This window comes from Nelumbo lutea, chromosome 8 (genome assembly GCF_056320005.1).
Source record: "Nelumbo lutea isolate HS-2025 chromosome 8, American lotus-T2T, whole genome shotgun sequence".
In the NCBI taxonomy this organism is placed as follows: domain Eukaryota; kingdom Viridiplantae; phylum Streptophyta; class Magnoliopsida; order Proteales; family Nelumbonaceae; genus Nelumbo; species Nelumbo lutea.
The window spans coordinates 41,160,222-41,181,770 of record NC_142691.1 but is presented as its reverse complement, the minus strand read 5'-3'; the positions used below and the strand labels follow the sequence as shown (position 1 = coordinate 41,181,770).

General features: G+C 37.8%; 1 protein-coding gene across 1 annotated transcript in view; it reads right to left on the bottom strand.

The window, feature by feature from the left end:
- The window catches only part of LOC148843900 (uncharacterized), a 90,851-nt gene extending 69,737 nt beyond the window's left edge, over positions 1 to 21,114 (bottom strand). Inside the window, exons 1-5 of the mRNA XM_088957160.1 lie at positions 20,912 to 21,114; positions 13,731 to 14,171; positions 13,372 to 13,456; positions 13,005 to 13,080; positions 11,233 to 11,313 (exon numbers count right to left, since the gene is read on the bottom strand). Of these exons, the coding sequence (XP_088813286.1) occupies positions 11,233 to 11,313; positions 13,005 to 13,080; positions 13,372 to 13,456; positions 13,731 to 14,118 (630 nt within the window). The 5' untranslated portion in view covers positions 14,119 to 14,171; positions 20,912 to 21,114. The remainder of the gene's footprint in view (positions 1 to 11,232; positions 11,314 to 13,004; positions 13,081 to 13,371; positions 13,457 to 13,730; positions 14,172 to 20,911) is intronic.
- Between the last annotated feature and the right edge of the window lie 435 nt (positions 21,115 to 21,549).

The following is a 21,549-nucleotide window of genomic DNA, read 5'->3' as shown; positions in this document are numbered from 1 at the left end:
ATTACATTTCAATAGGGGGTAGGCTAACCTTAATTAAGGCTACACTTGCCAACCTTCCAACCTACTTCCTTTCTGTGTTCAGGATTCCTCTAAGGGAGGCTAAGAAACTGGAGAAGAGAATGAGGGACTTTCTATGGGAACCAGGAGAAGTGAAAAAGGATCACTTGATCAGATGGGAGATAGTTACTAAACCAAAGGAAGAAGGGGGTTTAGGGATAGGGAACATAGTGTTGAAGAATGTAGCCCTTCTAGGGAAGTGGCTGTGAAAATGGCCCCGAGAGAGAGAGAGAGATTATGGCATGAGGTGGTGGCAAGCATTCATGGTTGTGCAGGAAATGGTTGGGATTCCGGGATATCTCGTCGAGCTACCCTTACTACACCTTGGAAGGCTATACATGGTATTCTCCCTCACTTCCTCAGATTCATCAGGTTTGATACTTGTTCTGGTAATGCTATTCTTTTCTGGGAGGATATTTGGGTGGGTACTCAACTACTCAAAGATTGTTTCCCTTCGCTCTATTCCATTGCCCTTTACAAACATGAGCCAATTGCAACTTTTCTCCCGAGCCCGTTAAACCCCTTATCTTTAAAATGGGACTTTGGATTTCGAAGAGGGTTAAGGGATGGTTAGTCGAATTGTGTTATTGAGCTAATTCATTTACTAGAACCTGTTTTCTTGGACCCCACTTCTTCTAATCAATGGATTTGGACTCCTCTTCCAAAAGGTACTTTTACTTGCTCTTCCTTTCTAAAATCCCTCAGTTCTAACCCCTCTTCCCAAGGATTCCCTGTCAAAGAAGTCTAGGTGCGACCTATTCCCCCAAAAATTGTTGTATTCTGCTAGGAAGTCTTCTATGGGAAGATCAATATGTTAGACAGTTTTGTATGCCCTTATCTTCAATCAAAATGATGTACTTTATGAGTTTATTGTAAATGAATAAAAGTGCATATTTGATTCATGTTCCCTTGGTATGTTTCTGTGTAATACCCTTAAACTAGACACTTAATGAGACTCGTGTTAGTTTAGAATGTTCACAGCCAGTGGGTCGGTCTGGGGAGACCTATCCTGACAAGGCTGACACTGTGGCGCCAACAAGTCGGTTGGGATGGCTTGTCTCAGCTACCAGGGTGAGACCCTAGGCACATACAGTGTAGGATTAATTGAATCCTTGAACTGAACCAGATTTCCAGTATTGCCCTGGACCTTGGAGATTGATGGGCAAAACTGTAAAGTTACACCCGACCCCTAGACTCAATTATGATACTGCACTAGGTGTCGGATTGGACTGTCTTTGATGTACCAATCAGTGAGATCCTTAGCGGGGGTCAAAACCTGAGTATGTTGGGACAGTCTGAGAATTCATCTAAGTGGGTGATTATAGTGACAGGATCAGTCTCTTTGTCGGACAAAGGTAATGATCAGGGATGCACTCTCACTAATGGAAACCAAGACTGCCGGCAGCCGATTTCAATCGTTGAGATTTGTTTTTGCAAAATGTATTTTATAGGAGATATAAAAGTATATATATTATGATTTCAAAATGATTTGCAAAAGGTTTTAATTCCCTGGATCAAATAGAGAGTGCAACACTGGTCCTTGCAGCTGAGGGAGAGGTCCTCTCTTGTCAGGCAGTGTGTGATCATTATGGGCTGAGAGGTTAGGTATAAGACCATTGAGTATAATATCTGATGGGCTAATCTTGAATCTGCCCACAGTCCCTGGGTGTTACAAGGTGGCTTGGACTAGGGACCACTTGGGGTAAGTGGGCAGTAGTTTGGAAGACTAAATGAATACATAACCTTAAATGGGTCTTGAGCCCATTTCGAACTGGGCTAATTTGATTAGTCACTTAAGGGGCGAATTCTGAGATGGATGAACTGATAGGATTGAGCCCACACCCTATCCACTTGGAGAGTCCAAGATCTAAATAAGATTTAGATATGGAAACTTCCTAATTAGATTAGGAGATGGTTGATCTAATCTGCAGATAAGATAAGGGTTATCCCTTATCTTAAAGGGACTTCTAATCCAGATATGATTTGGGTTAGCAACTCCTAATGGGATTAGGAGTTGATCCCTTTAAGTCTATAAAAGGAAGAGGGGGCGGCAGCCTTTAGACATCACAAGCAAGCAATACATAGTCTTGTCTTCAGAGCTGAAATCACAAAAGAGAGAATTCTGCACCCTGCAAATACTCTCTTGCCGCCTTCTTCTTGTAGCTGCCGCCTACAGCAGTTCGATCTTCAGTTCTTGGGAGAAATCAAGATTGGATCTTGATTCCAATCTTTTGGAGAAAAGATTGGTGAGAGCTGTATTCACAAGTCGTCCAAGTGATTCTTGAGAAGGGTCGAGTTCTTTTGGAAGAACACTGTTGATTCTGCTCCACCCTGCACTGCGCCATCTTCAGTGGGAGTAGATTTTGGATCCTTCCTTGGGCGTGAACACCTCCATTGGGAGATACTACTTCTCTGTATCAAGTATTATCTCTCCCTACTCCTTTTGGTTCAGATCTGGTTCAGTTTATGGTTCAAGAATGATCCTTGAAAATATGATCTTCTAAATAGGGAATTCGATTCCCAGTTGAAGGGAGAGAAAAATTTTTGAAATTCGCCCCCTTATTCCGCAATCTTTGGGCGTCCATGTGATGGATTTCCTATCCCTTCACAATACTTTGGAAAACTTACAGAAAAAGAGACCCTCGTTTTGTCTTTCCCCAAATTGGTGCTCCTTGTGTAAGGCCGAGAATGAGGACTGTGTCCATTTGTTGATCTTCTGTTCCTTTGCTACAGCTATATGGAGGTGGAGCTTTTGTCTATTTGGAGGTAGGTGGTCTTTGCCTTCTGATTTAAGCTTGTTATTCAACCCATCTGTCTTTGTTTGGCACACTAGAAGAGGTAAGGTCATGTGGAGATGTGTTAGGGCAGCCACTCTATGGACTATTTGGGAGGAAAGGAATGCAAGAATTTTTTTAGAGAAGGAAAGAGGGTTAGATGAAATGAAGGATTGTATCCTAACAAGAGCAATCCATTGGCTGAAAACTGTGGATATCTTTGATGACTTCTCCTTTGATAATTTGTGGAGAAATTGGCTAGTAATAGCCAACACTTCAACAAAGAATGATAGAATTCTGTCAGAATGGGTTCCGCCTTTGGAAAGTGTCATTAAGCTGAACTTTGATGGAAGCAGCCAAGGCAATCCCGAGCCTTCAGGTATAGGGGGTATCCTGAGAAATAAGGACAGCAACATAATTTCCCTATTCTCAGGACCGGTGGGAGTGGGGGATTCCACAAGGGCAGAAATACTTGCTGCAGTACAAGGAATTCAGATCGCCAACCAGCTTGGGGTGGAGCATCTCCTAGTTGAAGGGGACTCTCAGGTGGTAACCAGGTGGCTCCTAAACTTGGATACCACCATTTGGGGCTACAAAGATCTCATCAAAAAAGTAAAGTGGTTAACCAGCAATATGAGAGTGGAGGTAAAATGGGTTAGTAGGTCTGCTAATTCTTTGGTTGAAGCTCTAGCCAAACAGGGGGTATATAGGGAAGATCTTTTTTGTGCTTCTATGTAAGTTATTATTAATTCAGAAATTTGTACTTAACTAGCCTGGAGAGGTTGCAACTCGTAACTTTCCATGAGGACTTTGTACTATTTTATTGCTGATTTATAAAATCATTTCAATTATCAAAAAACAAAAATACATTTTCTTTTGTTTTCTTCTTTTTCTTCTCATGAATATGTTGATTCTCTATACTTCAAAATGAAGTTTATACTTTTCTTATGAATAATTGTTAAGGAAATATGGTTATGGCACCTAGGGAACTACCCTAGAATATATGTTTTTTACTTACAAAAATCTGTCGCCTAGGCAACAAGGTGCCCCCCTGTCGGCCTAGCCTTCACCTTGGCGCCTTGAAAACTATGGGCTCTACATGGAGCCTACTGGAGAGATGTATGTTTTTTTTTTTGTTTCTTTGCAGTATAATTTCAACACAATGCCTTATCTCTTTCTGAACAGAAAAAAAAAAAAAAAAAGATTCTTATTTGGAGTGTCTTTCAATCATCATCGCCGATAGAAATTTTCTCTTGGTGGCTAAGACTTAGAGGAAGCAAGAAAGCTAGAATCATGTGGACCTACATTGGTCTGCTGGTCACCATGGAATGAGAGGAACAGAAGGTTATTGGAGAATAAATCAAGAGAAATCAAATTATTGGTAACAGCAGTGGGTAAAGTTGTAACAGAAAGGGTTTTGGTCCTTCCAGATTTTGATCAAGTTAACATATCTGATTTCTTAGAGAATTACTGGAGTGTTCTTAAATGCAACCTTGTAATGCGGATTCATTTACAGTCTGATGATGTATTAGTTGTTTTGAAGTATCATCTTGACAACCAATTGGTCTGTAATGTATCTTTATTTTATTTTGATGAAAGTTTTTGTTTATCCTTTAAAAAAAGCACAATTGCAGTGTGTCCGTAATGGGGATTTGGGCCTACAAAATGAGCTGAACCTAGGATCACCTGAGGAACAGATCCAATTAGCCGTACAGGTTGTTGCTGAAAAGGAACTCAGCCCTTCAAAACCTGCCTCTGGGCAGGGAGGTTTTCACCTGGTTCAGGGAGTTTCTTCCCCCTTTCTTGCCTCCCCCCACTCCCATCCCTTTGTTTGTTCTCCTATGTCTCACCATATTTCTTTGTGCTAATCCTCCTGTACTTGACTGTGCTGATCCAGCCTTGGATGCCTCACCTGGTGCAGATATTGGCCCAAGTGTGACAGAAATGGAAAAAGGAGGTGGAGATTTGGATCTAGAGTAGGAGATTATGGAATTAGTCTTAGGAAACTTAGCCAGCTTAATTGAGCTGGAAGAGTTTTCTGAGAAGAGAGTGGAGATGTAGGGAATTACAACAGATTTGATAGAGAGAGGAGGGGATGTTGGGAAAAATAATGGAAAAGAAAGAAAAAACAGTGAGCGGCCTAAAGAGAAAGGGCAGAAACTAAAAAACTCTGAAAATTATCAAAAATAAAATAAAAAACTCTGGAAAAGAGAACACAAAGCTTAAAGTCTACCTCAAGAAGGATGTGTGTGAAGATAAAAAATAAAAAATAAATAAATAAAAAGAAAGAAGAAAATGATTGAAGTGGAGAAGTTAGCTTGTTGAGCATCTTATGAAAAGATAGATAACCAAAAGAAGTAGAAAAAGTCAGGAGATTAGTAGTTGGAGTTAGAGGGGGACTACCCAAACTTGGTTAAACGAAGATTCTTTGCTAGAAAGCAAGGGGTTTAGGAAGAGCAAAAAAGAGGAGAATTATTACAAATGTCTTAAGAAAAGAGAAACTGGAGGTTGTAATGTTAAAAGTAAAAAAAGCTCTCAGACTTGGCCAATAGATGGATAAGGAGCATTTGGAATAGTAGGAGGTTGAGCTGATCTTTTGCCCCTTCCTAGGGTGTGTCTTGTGGTATTCTCACGATTTGGAAGAGCAAGAAGGTAGAGTGCCTAGAAGAATTGATTGAACATTTTTCAATGTCAATAAATGCTAAAAGAGCAAGTGATGGAAGAGAATGAGTGTTAACGTATGGCCCTAACTCATATAGAGAAAGGGACCTTTTTCGGGAGGAGCTACCTTTAATTAGGGGGGTTTGAGGGAGGGACCTTGGTGCCTGGGTGGAGACTTCAATGCCATAAGATACACAAGTGAAACAAATAACCCAAACCAGACTATAATGACAAGCATGAGGAAGTTTAGTGCCTTGGTGGAGTCCTTGAAGCTAAAAGAACCCCCCTACTACAAGCTTCCTTATCCAACTTTCAAGAAAATCAAGTTTGCTCCTTATTGGATAGATTCTTGTTTTCCATTGATTGGGAAGTTATGGGGAAACCTAATCCTAAAAGCACTCCCTAGGGTAACCTTTGATCACTGTCCTTTGTGCCTAAACTAGGAGTATCTACTTGGGGGCCCCAAACCTTTTAGATTTGAAAATATGTGGTTAGAAGGCCCAAGGTTTATCGAAAAGAATAAAAGGATTGTGGATGGAAGGTGGAATCAATATAAGCAATAGAGGGGTGAGATTTACTAAAAAATTGAAGAAACTAAAAGAAAGAATCAAAATGGAATAAAGAAGAATTTGGGAAAATTGAAGAAACAAAGAAGAGAACTGTTAAAAGGATTGAAGAGTTAAACCCAAAAAAGGCCCGAAGAAAATGTAGAGGGGAGGAAAGATCAGAAAGATGTGTGGGCAATCCAGGCCCTTCCAAAATTGGCGGCGGAGGAGAAGGGCGAAGGGAGTGTCTTGGCATCTAAGGAATGACCTCAGACAGTTCAACTGGCTCTCAAAGGACATGCTCATTCAAGTTATTGGGTTAGAAGGTTTGCAAACATTTTGGCAGATAGTCTAGCTAAGCAAGGAAGAATAGACATATTGTGGAAGTGGCAAGAAGTATGACAGTGAGCGGTGAGCCCTACAGTTCCAATTCAGTTTTGGGGTGATATAGTCCTTATAGTAGTCTTCTTGATTAATCGGGTACCTTCTCGTGTTCTTGGATACATTACTCCATTCAGCCTTCTTTTTCTTGACGGGAAGATATTCCATGTTCCTTTGAAGGTATTTGGACGTGTATGCTTTGTCCATATTTTTTGTCCTCACTGCTCAAAGTTGGACACTAAGGCGAAAAGGTGTATTTTCCTTGGGCATGCAAGAAATCAAAAGGGTTATTGTTGTTATGATTCGGTCTCAGGGAGTCAGTATGTTACTATGAATGCCACTTTCTTTGAGTACACACCCTTTTTCTCAAGGAGTTCTTCTCAAGGGCAGTGTTTTGGGGAAGTTAGTGAGTAATCTACACCACTTCCCGTTCCAACTCCTTTGTCTACTTTAGTGTCTGACCCACCAGCTCCACCCACTTTGCCAACTCCATCGTGTCCTTCCTCTCAGTTTTTTACATGATATGATGATAGCACCTACGGCAGCACAGGGAGATAGATTCCATAGCAAAGGAACCCACACCACTCCCTATTAGCTTATCGGAGATTCCAAGTTCAATTGACACAGACCCAGGTATGCCTCTTGCTCCCTCTGATGGTTTAGTTCCTGTTGATACTATCACCCTTGTTCCTACCACCATTACAAATGACCTAGACCTTCCTATTGCACTCCGGAAGGGGAAGAGAAAATGTACAACTCATTGCATATCACATCACCTTTCCTACAATGGGTTATCTCCCTCCTATCAGGCCTTCCTATCCACCCTTGACTCTATGTCTATACCCAGGAGTGCTAGTGAGGCTCTCTCCAAACCTGAGCGGAAGACAGTTATGCAAGAGGAATTGGAAGCATTGATTAAAAATCAGACATGGGAGGTTGTGGATTTACCTTATGGCAATGAGATAGTTGGATGTAGATGGATTTATACAGTGAAATACATGGTTGATGGAAGCATAGAAAGGTACAAGGCGAGGCTGGTTGCAAAAGGGTACACTCTGACTTATGGGATAAACTACTTGGAGACCTTTGCAACGGTGGCCAAGATGAATTCAATTCAGATCCTCTTATCTCTGGCAGTTTACCTACTCTTAATGGAAACTTGTATGAGGAGGTGTACATGCACCTTCCAATTGGTTTTTACAGTGATGTGGCCAAAGGAAAGGTATGTAGGTTAAAGAAGTATTTATATGGTTTAAAGCAATCGCCTAGAGCTTGGTTTGACAGGTTTAGGAGTGCATTGACTATATTTGGCTATACTCAAACTCAACCTAATCATACCCCGTTTGTGAAGAGAAGGGGATCACTAGTGTCAATGTTGATAGTGTATGTTGATGATATTGAGCCAAAGGAAATGATCTAAGTGAGATTGATATCTTGAAGATGAACCTACACTAGGAATTTGAGATTAAGGACCTTGGGGAGCTGAACTATTTTCTGGGCATTGAGGTGGCAAAGTCGAAACATGGGATCTTCATTTCACAGATGAAGTATGTTTTGGACCTACTATAGGAGACAAGAAAACTTGGGGCAAGGCCAGTTGATACACCTATTGATCAGAACCACAAGATGAATGCTTCAGATGGTGAGCTAGTGAAAGATGTTGGGAGGTATCAATTGGTGGGCCAGTTGCTATACTTATACATGACACGACTAGATATCTCTTATGTAGTTAGTATGGTAAGTCAGTACATGCATGCCCCACGAGTTCAACACTGGAAGACTATTCACAAGATACTTGTCGATTTGAAGGGTTACCCAAGTAAAGGCATACTATTTGTTGACCATGGATATTTCAAGTTAGAACTTACACAGATGCTGATTGGGAGGGGTGCCTGGATGACAAGAAACCCACATCAGGAGCTTGCACCCTTGTTGGAAGTAATATGGTTTCATGGAAACAATGTTTTAAAAGCGCAAGGCGCAAAAAAAGCACAAGGGCCAATTTGCGCCTGAGGCGCAAGGCGCTAGGCGAGGCGCGCACCTTTTTAAGAAAGGTGCAAAATTACAAAAAGAAAAGCTAAAAAATAAGAAAAAGGTCAGAAAATTCCAAAAATTTAAAAAAAAATGCAAAAAATTAAAAAATATTAAGCATAATGTTAATAAAAATTTAAACTTAAATTTTAAAATAAACGTTTTAAAAACCTATTATCTAAAATTAAAATACATAAACATAACATGTAAAACGTATTCAAATGAAAATTTAAAAATAAAAGCAAACATATAAAGCATTTTGAAGCATGTAAAACCCACAATATCTTTTTTTCCTTAATTGCATTGCTTCAAGTAGCTGATGTGATGTAAAACATATTGCATTCTTGATTCTATGAGTCGCCTTTGTACCACGCCCCTCGAGGCAAGCCCGAACAAGTCTATGTTAGGGTTTGAAATTCTTATTTCTCACATAGAAAATAATGATTTTACAACTTCCATTGCCTTTTAAGAAGATATTTTATTGCAATGAATGAATGAACAACATAAGCAAATAGGGGGGTTCTCAAAACTTCAGTGAGCGAGCAAGGTGAGAGAACCGGAGCAGAGAGAATCCCCTATTTTCTTATCTTGTTCATTCATTAATTGCAATAAAATATCTTCTTAAAAGGCAATGGAAGTTGTAAAATCATTATTTTCTATGTGAGAAAAAAGAATTTCAAACCCTAACATAGACTTGGGTGTGGTCGGGGGTCTGGGGGCGAAACCCCCGGCCCATCCGTTAGACTCAAAAAAAAAGCAAAAAGCGCAAAATTTTAAAAAGGTGCACGCCTAGGCTGAGGCGCAAGGCGCATCAGGCGCACGCCTTTTGAAAGAGGTGCGCCTAGGACCTAGGCGAGGTGCATACCCCAAAATGCACCTCGCCTATGTGCCTAGGCGCGCCTCAGGCGTGCCTTTTAAATCACTACATGGAAGAGTAAGAAATAGCTAGTTATAGCAAGGACAAGTGTAGAAGCTAAATACAGAGCTATGGCACATGCTGTTTCAAAACTCCTCTAGGTCTCCGGTCCATGTTAGGAGAGATAGGAATTGAGGCAGAAGAACCTATGATGCCATATTATGATAATCAAGTAGCAATTAACATTGCCCATAACCAAGTTCAGCATGATAGAACGAAGCATATAAAAGTGGATAGACATTTTATAAGGTAAAGGGTGACATCCGGAGAAGTGTGCCTACCATATGTTGCTAATTTACAGCTAGTTGATGTTCTCACAAAAGGAGTTGCGAGAAACAAGCTTGAGCATGATCTACGCAAGTTGGGAATGTGTGACATCTATTCCCAACTTGAGGGGGAGTGTTGAGATTGGGCTGATAGCATTTGTTTTTTGCTTATAATGTTTAGTTAGAGTTATTGGGCCCAAGGCCCATTGGTTTATGTTTTGTTAAGAGTGGTTTTTATGTTCTTTAGTAGTAGCTGATTTACTAAGGATATACTTGTCATTGTATCCAGATTTATTATGAGTAATTGAGTATATAAGATAATGAAAAGGGGGAGTCAGATCTGATTTTTGGCTTTCTGCCATTCTTCTTAATTTCTCTCTTCTTCTCTTCTCTGCAAAATCTTCTTTTCTATCACAGGTTTCAAATAAGACTGGAGTTTTGCACCTTCTACTACAGATAACAAAGGGGGAGTGATCCCCATAAACAAGTAAATAAAGATCTCAAAAGGCAAGGCATTTTAATAATAGCAAAATTAGTCCCGGCCATTCTGGGACAGAGTAAGGGTGGACTGCACACAGACCTAACATTTGGCATTTTTAGCACAAAGTGGATGCTTCGAGAGTGAGAAACGGGGCATTAAATGTGATTAATGATGATGAAATAAAAAATATGTTGTTAATTGGTGTTAATTATTTGCATGTGTGATTGATGATGATTAAATAAAAAAATATGACTACAAATATTTGTACATTTACTTTTAATTCATTACATGGAATTTAAAGAGTAAGAAACAGGGCATTAAATGTAATAAATTGCAACTGTTTTGGTCTTTACATGAGCTTAAAGACAGTTGGTTTTTACCAAAAAGAAAAAGCTAATTGATAGTTGGCTACATAGTCATGCCTCATAGAAACTTGATTGAGAGAGAGGGTATAGTTTGCATACCTTATTAGGTGAAAGAAAAATGGGTCTAGGACGGCATGACAGAAAAAGGGAAAAAGGAGGAATTCTGATAGAAGGTAGGCGGGTCCAGGGTACAAAAGAATCAACAATAAGGGGTTAAAAATTTGGAAGCATTGTTGAAATGCGGTTCAGAATACTTTAATCATAACTTACAAAACTTTCAACCGCAATCTAACAGTATTCCCTTTACAGACTCATACGATCTTCAAGTCAATCATGAAATAAGGGCAGTTATAGATAATTCTGGGCATTAAGGTACTTGAGCATATACTGATGATTCTGGCTTCACAAAGTTTATTGAATAAAATTTTTATCTATAACAAATATTTAATTAATAAAAGTGTCATATTTTAAGATAAATCCAATAACCTGGGGGGTTAAAGATCATAATTGGAGCAGCCTTGTGCAATTAACTATATAAAAGCACATCCCCTTTATATCAGACACTTGAATAAATCAAATTACGTAAGAAATATAACTCATAATATAGAATAGAAGCTTCACGCATATAACTAGGACTTTGGGTTTTCTGAAGTAGCTATTTCTGAAACATTATTACTCTTGCAACATAAGTCCAAAATTGAATCAACAAAACATCTGATAAATTCATCTAGCACAATCAACAAAAAGAAAAATACCATAGTGGAAGACTTCTCCAAGCCAACATGTATCGCAGGGAAGTAAGTACCTTCGCCTGATTCCAATGCTTCTTTTGAATCCTGACATTATTAAAGTACATAATTAATTTTTGTTTCATTGACGAACTACAGAAAAATCGGTAATTGTCTAAAATAAATAGAGATGCTTTGCTTTATCAGTGCACCCAACCATACACATGAAAAGAGCCAGGAAACAATATACAACTTACCCTCGTCAAGACATTTATGATACAGAAATGAATGCCAGAGAGAACATTGCTGAAATAGTAGTCAAAGTAAGAGGAAAAGTAGAGAGTTTTATTATTTATAGTGAAATGTGACAAAGGTAATAGTGACTCAGATACCCTATCATGGTTCAAAGTTTCAATACACCTCTGTGCATTGGCAGAGGTGTATTGGCACTTTCAACCACATGCCTTTAATATTTAATAACAAAGGGTTCCCGAAAACACCTGTAAACAGGTGTATCAGGCACCTAAAGATATGATATATCAATACTTTGAACCTTGTACCCTATTTTTTCTTAAACCACCAGGCACATCTCTAGATAAATGATTTAAGATACCCACCCCTCTTGAGAAAAGGAGACAACGGTATATACAATTCCTCAAGAGTAGGAAGACAAACAAAAGAATGTATTCTGATGCCCAAAATATGGACAAGCATCTCCCCTTACTACTTAAGATTTCTCTTTATGTAATGATAACAATTAATGCATAAAAGATGCCAATTAACAAAAAGTCTACTCCATGATTTAAAATGTCCATAAATTCCCTAATATTTTGACAACATATTTTCCATTCCATGGGTACCAACATGAAGTTTTACTAGAATCAGCATACTATCTCTAGTACTACACTACCAACACTAATGTGGAGTACTAGAGAGTATCATAACACAAGTTGGTGACAATATTGTGGATATGTGGAGAAAAAATGTTATTACCTGCCTAATGGACACGAGTACCAATTAATGCATAAAAGATGCCAATTAACACAAAGTCTACTCCATGGTTTAAAATGTCCATAAATTCCCTAATATTTTGACAACATATTTTCCATTCCATGGGTATCAACATGAAGTTTTACTAGAATCAGCATACAATATCTAGTACTCCACTACCAACACTAATGTGGAGTACTAGAGATAGTATTATAACACAAGTTGGTGACAATATTGTAGATATGTGGAGAAAAAATGTTATTACCTGCCTAATGGACATGAGTACCACTTTGACCCAGCTCAATAGTATGTACAAACATAAGTTTTTTTTGATAAATTTTTCAAAACATTAAGTTAAAAAATTAGTTTTCGTTTATGTAATAGATTATTTGGTTGATCTATTAGAATCATTTGCATTTTCTATGAGTTTAAATATTGCTTGAACTCAAGGTTTACAAGACAACTTCAGAACAAATTAATTTCTTTATAACCTTAGTTTCTTAGTTTTGTTTAATGATTTGGAACAAGATAACAATTTAAAAGGTGTGCTTACACTTCTTTTATCATTTCATAAAATATCATTCTATATTTTTGCATATTTCACAATGTTTTCATCACTGTAGATCTGAAATTTCTCTAATCTCGTGTCAAGATATTTCATCCATAAAGCGCCTTCCTTTTCAAACTACCATTTAACCCATTCCATATCTAGAATAATTCTCTTCCTTATTTTCAGATCTAACCCACAGTCCCCACTGTTACCAATCACTGGTGAAATTATGGGACACTTTCTTTCCTACATCACTTACATCAGATGAAGACACATTCTGAGCATGCCACTGTGACCATTGTTGTAAAAGTTCCTCAAGCTTTCTTTTGCTAGCCCTGAGAAGAGAAGGAATCATGTTGAGCATAAATATCAATTTGCAAAGACCATTACATCTTAAGTAGGTAAGGAAATATAAAAATTAACTATACTTCCTTACCTATTCATCAAAAAATTATAAAAATTAACTATTTTACTGAGATACAGCAAGGATATGATTGGGTACAATATTAAATATGAAATTTACACTAGAACCTGAAGCATCTAACACAATATGGTACCCTTGTAAAGGTATCTGGGTAACATAGCAAATTAATTGTTTGTTGAAGAGAGACTATACATGCCCAAACCTTGTTAATGAATTATATTTGACATGCACTGAAGGATTCCCGTAACTGTAAGTCACTCGAGCTCTTTTAACACCTGTTACAGCTGGTTGGCAGTAATTATGGAAAAACATGGGATAAGACATCTGATAAAATGCTAGAGACAGCTGCTACTATTAGATCACAGACTAACTTCCATGAACATGCTATAAAGCATTTTATGGAGTAAGCAAAATATGGTTCATTCTTACGTTGTTATAATAGACTTAAATTGCCAAATGATACCAAATTCAAAAGTAGTGCTCCAAATTGATTAGTCCTTCCAATTAGTACAACAATGTAAAATACAGAGCATAAAAGTTAACCAAGTTACAGAAGGATATAGCCCCCATCTATCATATGGTTGCTGACGGCACTTCCATTTTGGGCTGCTGGACTTCCCATTTCACCATTGGTTGCTGAATTGATTTTAATCATCTTCTCTTCCATCGCAATGGTTTCAGTCAATTTAACATTCACTTCCAAAATAGATTGTTTGTGAACTAAATCCTCATCAAGATCCATATCCTGAACATGTTGGAAATCTACATTTACACTGTTACTAATGCCTTCCTCAACCTTCTCAATTATGGTGTCTTCTTTATCCTGGGAACAACTAGGTTGACAATCAACTTCACTTGGCTCAGAGAAAGAATTATGCAATTCATTAGCCTCGTTGCCAGTGTCAGTACTGTTATATGCATGGAGGTCAATAAAATCCTCAGTTCCCATGTTTAAACAAACAAGCAAATCTTATTGCAGAAATCCAACCATCAAGTGAAAATCTGTAAGACATGGACCTTTGTTAGCAGACAACACAAGAAAGTAGAGTGTCATTATCATAACATTATAAAAAATAAATAAGTGGGCATTTACAATCCAGAGAATGAAATGTTTAGTTTTTCATCATGACTCCATACATATGATTACATCTAAAATTGATTCATTATCAAAGTTCTGATAAATTTAGAAATGACTTTTTTCCTGAAAACCTATAAGGCTAGAACTATTACATTCAAATTCATAAAGGCATTCTTCTATTGAATATTTTAGAAAACGAGTTTCCAATCCTTAAAGCAAATATGAATGAAGTTCCATTCTACAAAGTTTCCACATGCTCCATAAAAAAACAAATTATCAGCATCTTAGTCATCACCAATTTAATTAACTTGTTGAAAAAAGCAACCAGGCTTTTTGATTGAATTTATCTTCAATAACTTCTGTCTAGGAGATTACATGAAATTCAAAAACATGTATAGGAAGTAGATCCACTCCATGATAATATTCAATGACAGCTAAAAGAAGATTTCATTTGGATAACTGTCACTTATCCAAAGAAGTGACTACCCATATTACTGTCACACCTCTAGGATAAAGGAGTGGTTTGGCAGCTGAGAAATGAGTTCAGGCAATTTAAATGGCTTGGCAGACAGCCTTTGTAAGCAAGGGGTTCAAAAACAACAGATGTTTTGGGCACATTTGTACTCAATGAGGGGTTAATTATGTAATGGGTTTGTTTTTTCACAACTTCTTGTTGTATTCTATTGTTTTCACTATTAATAAAATTTATTTGTGTTGCTGATCAAAAAAAAAAAGTGACAGTTAAAAATAATTTATTAATGTTTTTGAGTTGATATCAAAAAAATATCCACATCCTTTCAATTTAGCTATCACATGGTCTACAGTACTCCAGGCCTGGCCGCCTGGGAGCACTTCTCCAAACTGAAATCCAAGAGTCCATGGTCCTTCTCCAGCTGATGCCATCCAGTCCAACACTACCTGGCAGTCACCCTCAATCACTAACTTGCTCTATCTTGATGCATAGGCAAGTTTCAAATCCTTCTCCAGCAAGCCCAATGATGCAAGAGCTGAAAAGTCAAAATTGGAATATTGTGAAATTTTATGCATTTCTGTATTTTTGGACAGTAGGAGTGTTTTTTGTTATTTTACAAGTTTTCTGGGGGATCCAATGATAGGATTTGATTTCTGTGTTTATAGATTGTTTATGTAAAAGTTTCAGTCATTGAATAAGTCAGATAAGAGTTATCGTGTCTTCTTTGAATTGAAATAGGATAATGGCAATTCAATTTGAGTCCTACCAGGATTCTTATGAACCAAACAGTTTGAGTCCTAGGATTATTATGAGTCTAGAGTCTATAAATATGTATGGACGTTCTACAAAAAAATCAATAAAGTTTAATGAGTTTTCTTGAGCTTATGATAAGTATGGTGAGTGATTTACATACCCTAGAGTGATTCTAGACACCCCATGAATGATACTAGGTATTATCTCCTTTCTTTCTCTCTTTATTTTCTTTCTTATACCTTCAAGAAGCCATTACAACCACCAACAGCCATGAGTTTTTTATCAAGAAGGCCATTCTACATTCTCCAAGGACTGGGACTGGGTTGGTTCTACATCAGTTTGGTATCAGAGCTAATGGTTATTCACTATCTTCTACAAAGTGACTGATTCTATAAACCTAGGATATCTTCTAAACAATCTTACAGGTCTAGAATCAATGATGATTGGGTTTTTGAACCATATGAAGAGTCTCTGATTGATTTACTTGAGAAAATGGATGAAGAAAGCAGATCCAAAAATGTTGACTACGAGAGTAAGGTTTTCAAACATATTAGAAGAAAAAAGGAAATACCGGATTTCAAAGGAAATGGGCCTGCAAGTATTCTTTGATTGGATTGCTGAACTAGAAGAATATTTTGACTGAAATGATATATCTGACAAACAAAGGATTAGATTTGCACGCATTAAGCTCACAAGTCATGCTAAAGTATGCTGGTGAACTCTTGAGCAACTAGAAAACAGAGGTGATGATCCTATTGCTACATGGGTAGAGATGAAGAGGTGTTTGTAAGAAAAGAACATCCCACTAGACTTCTATGATGATCTATATATAGAGTTGACTAACCTCATGCAAGAGAAGCAGCAGCTGGTTACAACAAAGAATTTGAAGTCAATGGGAAAGAAGGTACAAAGCTGAAAATAAAGTAGATGATTCTTTGCATGTTGATACCTTGATACCTATCCTAGAGCTAAATTTGAGGATGAAACTAAAGAACCAGAATTTCAAGCCATAGAAGTTGTAAATATTGAAAATCAAGAGGATGCAGGCCACGAAAAAATAAAAATTGTTGAAGGAGTTCCTAACACCCATGATCAGCTGGAGGTTAATGATTAAGAAGAGATAGAGGGGAAGTCAAAGAAATTCAGGTGCAAGATACAAATGTGTTGATTATAGCAGATCCTAGTAAGGAAGTAAGAGACTTTACCTTACAGGTTCAACTAGAACCAATTCAAGAATTACAATTTACAACCTGACTTGGCACAAGTTCCGCCAACATCAACAATGGAAGAAGTCCTACAGTTTGCTGAAGAACCAAAGGTAGCTGAACACATTTTTTTTTTTGATAAATAACAACAATTCCATTAAAATAATGAATAGATACAAGAAGATCCCCTTAGAGGCGCGAGGAGCATCCTCTCCAAACAGCAAAGACACAAACTACAACAGAGAAAACATGAATGTTGAAATTAAAAAAATAGTTACAATTGTGCCCAAAACAATGTTTCCCTATTTATCCCTTGTTTTGCCAAGACATCAGCAAAAGCATTAGCTGATCTCCCAACTCATTGTACTGTTATAGACATATTTCTTGTCAGCCATTTGAATTTCTTTAACTCATTTTTGTAGCCCCAAGTGACATCCTCCGGATTATTTAACCAATCCACCACCGTCTTAGAGTCTCCTTCAATCAGAAGCTGCTCCACGCCCACTTCTTTTGCAAGAAGTATTCCTTGTATTGCAGGTAGCTGAACACATTGAGATGGTGATTCCTAAGCTAGAGATTGAAGGAAAAGTTCCAAATGTTGCAACTGAGATTTTGAATATGAAAGCTCATGGTGATAAGCAAGGGGAAGATTCACCACAATGGCAGATTGATAATTTAAGTGTTCAAGGGGCTAAATGTTACTTATGATTTAACAAAAATGGTTATGGAAGGCAATGTTTCAGATATGCATTTCCTTCAAGATCCTTTTCTAATTATCTGAGTGGCATCTACAGTCCAAGTATATAGAAATAGCAATGGAGTGGAACCAGAAGAGGCTCCTAGAAAGGTAGAGCTTTTTTTCTGATGGAAGATGGTTTTCAGTGTAGCCTGCAATGTTCTCAACCTGCCGTTGACCTTGACAGTTAACCCTTCAAACCGTCATCCGGTTACATTTTTTGTTCTGGTCTTTTAATGAAAAACCATTGACCCAGACAGCTCAGTTAACAGGCAACGATTCATAATTCAATTTTATTTTTAATTTACAACTTTTAAGTTTAAAAATTTTTTAAGTGACAATCGTGTCCCAGCCCTTTGCCCGATGTTTTCGTTTTTCCTTTTTTTATGGGAAACGGTAACTTTCATTAATTCTTTAAAAAATTTAGTACAAACTGTCACCTTCAAAAATAAGGTGACCCCTCATCAATATTACAAACAGGCCCAAAAAAGGTTCTGCCTACTAACTCCTTGCTTTGCTACAGTATCGGTCATTGCACTGGCTGATCTCCTAGTCCATTTAAACCAGACTTCAAGCTCTCTTGTTAGTTGCATAATCTCCCTTAAGGGTGCTCATGGTTCGGTTAACCAAATCGTGGGGCTAATTTTGTAACCAAACCAGTAGCAATGGTTTTTGGAAAACCGGTAACCAAAACCTATCAATTAACCGGTTGACCGGTTCGATTCATTGGTTTTCAGTTTTCTTGTAATAAGTCTTGGGCTCAAGAAGGCCTAGTTGGCCTGAGTCTTGTTGTATTTGGCTTTCTTATAGAATAAAATTACTTTACCTTTTTCCAAAAATAAAAAATAAAAAATTATAAATATATATATAATATTATATTTTAAATAATAAATAATATATCATATATTATAAATATATATGCATATTTATTAATTTAAAATATATAACAAATATATATAATATACATAAATATATATGATATATAGAAATATATGTATACCGGTCGATTCGGTTAACAGTTGGTTTTCTGTATTGGTTAACCGATCGGTTCCTTCGGTTTTTTGAAAACACCGAACCGATCAGTTTGGTTAACCAATTTTTCAATTCGGTTTCGGTCGGTTCGGTTTTTCATTTTTTTTTTTCCTCTCACCATTAGTCTCCCTTATAGGTTGTTAAGGGACCAAGCACCCAAGTTGTTTGTTTGCATCCAATCTATTACCAGTTTTGAATCTCCCTCCACTTCCAACTACTAAAAACCCAGCTGTTTAGCCAATTTGAGCCCCTATAGGAGTGCCAGAACTTCTGCTCTAAGAAAGTCTCCCAAGCCTATCGGGCCAGAATAAAGGGTTAGGACTTTTGCTCCCCCATCTCTAAAGACACCCCCAATTCCAGAGGGGCCTGGATTACCTACAGAAGTGCCATCAAAGTTTAGCTTAACAGCCACAAATAAAGGGGGTGACCAGTCCTCTTGAATAGCTAAAGAGGGATAGGAAGAAGCTGCCACTGTTCTCCAGCGATTTCAGCCAATGTATAACCTTGATAGTGATCCCTTCTATGACTTCATGTGCTGATTTTTCCTTCCCTTGAAAGCTTTTGTTATTTCTCTCTTCCCACACTGCCCGAACAACTATTGCCCTCATTGTTCTCCACACTATCCTTTCTCTTTTCTTTAGCTGATGGAAAAAGCTAGATTCAAAAAATATCCACCACGCTTGTAGGAGGAACCCACCTGTACCCAAAGAGAGACGAGAACCTATCCCAAATAAGAGTAACAAAAGGACAAGAGATTAGTAGATGATTTGTTGCCTCACAACTCTTAGAAAGGCTACAAGCATGAGGGAATAAGAACCAATTCGGTCTTTTTTCTTAAGCAAGTCCAAAGTGTTGATTTTTTGGAGAACCACTTCCCAACAAAAAGCCCTCACCTTTGGAGGTACAGGAGCACTCCACACTTCTTTTACAGGAAAAGAGTAAACTAAATTGGTTTAGTGCACTAAGGCATTAAAGAAAGAAGAACAAGAAAAACAACCAGAGGACTGTTCAAATCAAATTCTATTATCAACACAAGATTGGTCCAAAAGCACCGAGTTTAGAAGAGAGAAAATATCATCTGCCAACCCTATTTCTAACTCCCTCAACCCTCCCTTGAACCCTAGATCCCACGATTCTCCAGAAACATGAAAGGTAGAGATGACTTTAAATTTGTTCAAGGACAAGGAGTAGAGGGCCAGGAACCTATCCTTAAGAGGCTGGTCCCCAATCCAAACATCCTCCCAAAAAAGGGCCTTATTACCTAAACAAGTGTCATACCAGATGAAAGGAGAAAAGGCAGGCAAGATACCAGCATCTCATCCATTAGCTGCCAATCCATGTATGCTTTCTATCACTTTATGCCACAAACTTTCTTTCTCCTTGGGAAACCTCCACAATCACTTTCCTTGATCATGTTAGGGTTTTGTTGAGAAGAAACAAAAGAGGAGCTTTTGTGTTTGAGAAGAGAATTGAGATCGCACCATCGCTGAATGAGGGATTTAGTGTCCACAACTCTAGTGGTTATCTTGAAGACCTGCAATCGGATTTGGATGATTCACATTCAACGTTTTCACCCTTTGGTTGGGTAAGTATTAATTTCTTCATTTTTTTTTTCTAATATTCAAACATTTGCAATTTAAGATCTAAATCTAATATAGTGTGATTACATTCAAACAACGACCTTCTAATCAAGATTCCTCAGTGGCTGAGAGTTATTGAAGGTCGTTGTTTGAATGTAATCAAACTATATTAGATTTAGATCTTAAATTGCAAATGTTTGAATATTAGAAAAAAATGAAGAAATTAATACTTACCCAACCAAAGGGTGAAAACGTTGAATGTGAATCATCCAAATCTGATTGCAGGTCTTCAAGATAACCACTAGAGTTGTCGACACTAAATCCCTCATTCAGCGATGGTGAATGGGATCATCAATATCGTCGGCATGGTCACCGATGGGATCACCAATTCGTACAAGATTTTGGTCACTGGAACCCCTGAACCTGATTCAAACGAGAGCATTACCAAAGTCTATGATTCTAGAACATAGCGATGGGAACACCATTGTCGGTCCCAACTGGAATTCTTGCAGTTTTGGTATGAAGTTCATGCGATTTGGCATGACGGTTTCTTCTATTGCCTCGCGACTCCGCTCAATACTTCGCAAGGTTACCACCTGATAGCTTATGATATGGGGAAGAGGGAGTGGACTTATTTGAATGTGAAAATGCCAGCGGGTGATCTCCGGTGCCCGTTCTCCCTGGTCTCTCTCTCTAGTTCTGTGTTCATAGTAATGAACCCGCTGGAGAACGGGCATCGGACTGCTTCTGTGTTCATAGTAATGAACCCTTTTGAACACAGAAGCAACAATTGCTTTACCATTCTTGGAATAACATATTATTCACAAAAACACAGAGCACTTATTAGTCAAAGAAGGAATCACGCATTCACTCAAAGCCCACTAACCTGTTCGGTTTCTCGTCGGACAGAGCGATTAGCACCGTCAGTCTCGCCACTGCCACCGGGCTTTTCTCTGTAACAGAGATGGAACAAATATCAGGATTGATGCTTACTGTAAGAAGAGTTGCTTGGGTGATGGTTTAAGGCTTCTCGAAGAGATGGAACAATCATCAGGGATTGGTTCGAACAAATGGAGAAGGATGAGGTATAACACTTGGGGGGTACTTTAGGCATTATAAAAAATTATCGGGGGAGTCCGTCCTATTTTTTTGAATAACTACTTCTCAGAGAAATACTTAAAAAAACCAATTAAAAGTCATTTTGTCAAAGAAATACTTCTTTCTCACTTTTTTATCCCGTATTTATAAATAATTAAAAACCACTTAATGTGTAGTCTCGTATCTTAGAAGAATACTTTTTTAAGTATTTTCAAATACTACCTAAGTTCTTCTATCTCTCTCTTCAATCATTTTTTTAAGAACTCTGCCATCATTTGGGAGTGTTTATTTGTAAGAAATTAGTTGAAGAAGTGCTTATTTTAGGCCAGGACCATGCCAATAAGCACTTATGTGCATTTATAAAATAAGCCCAAATAAGTGCTTTTTCAATAAATAAGCCCATTTTGCGTAAATTCATAATTATTG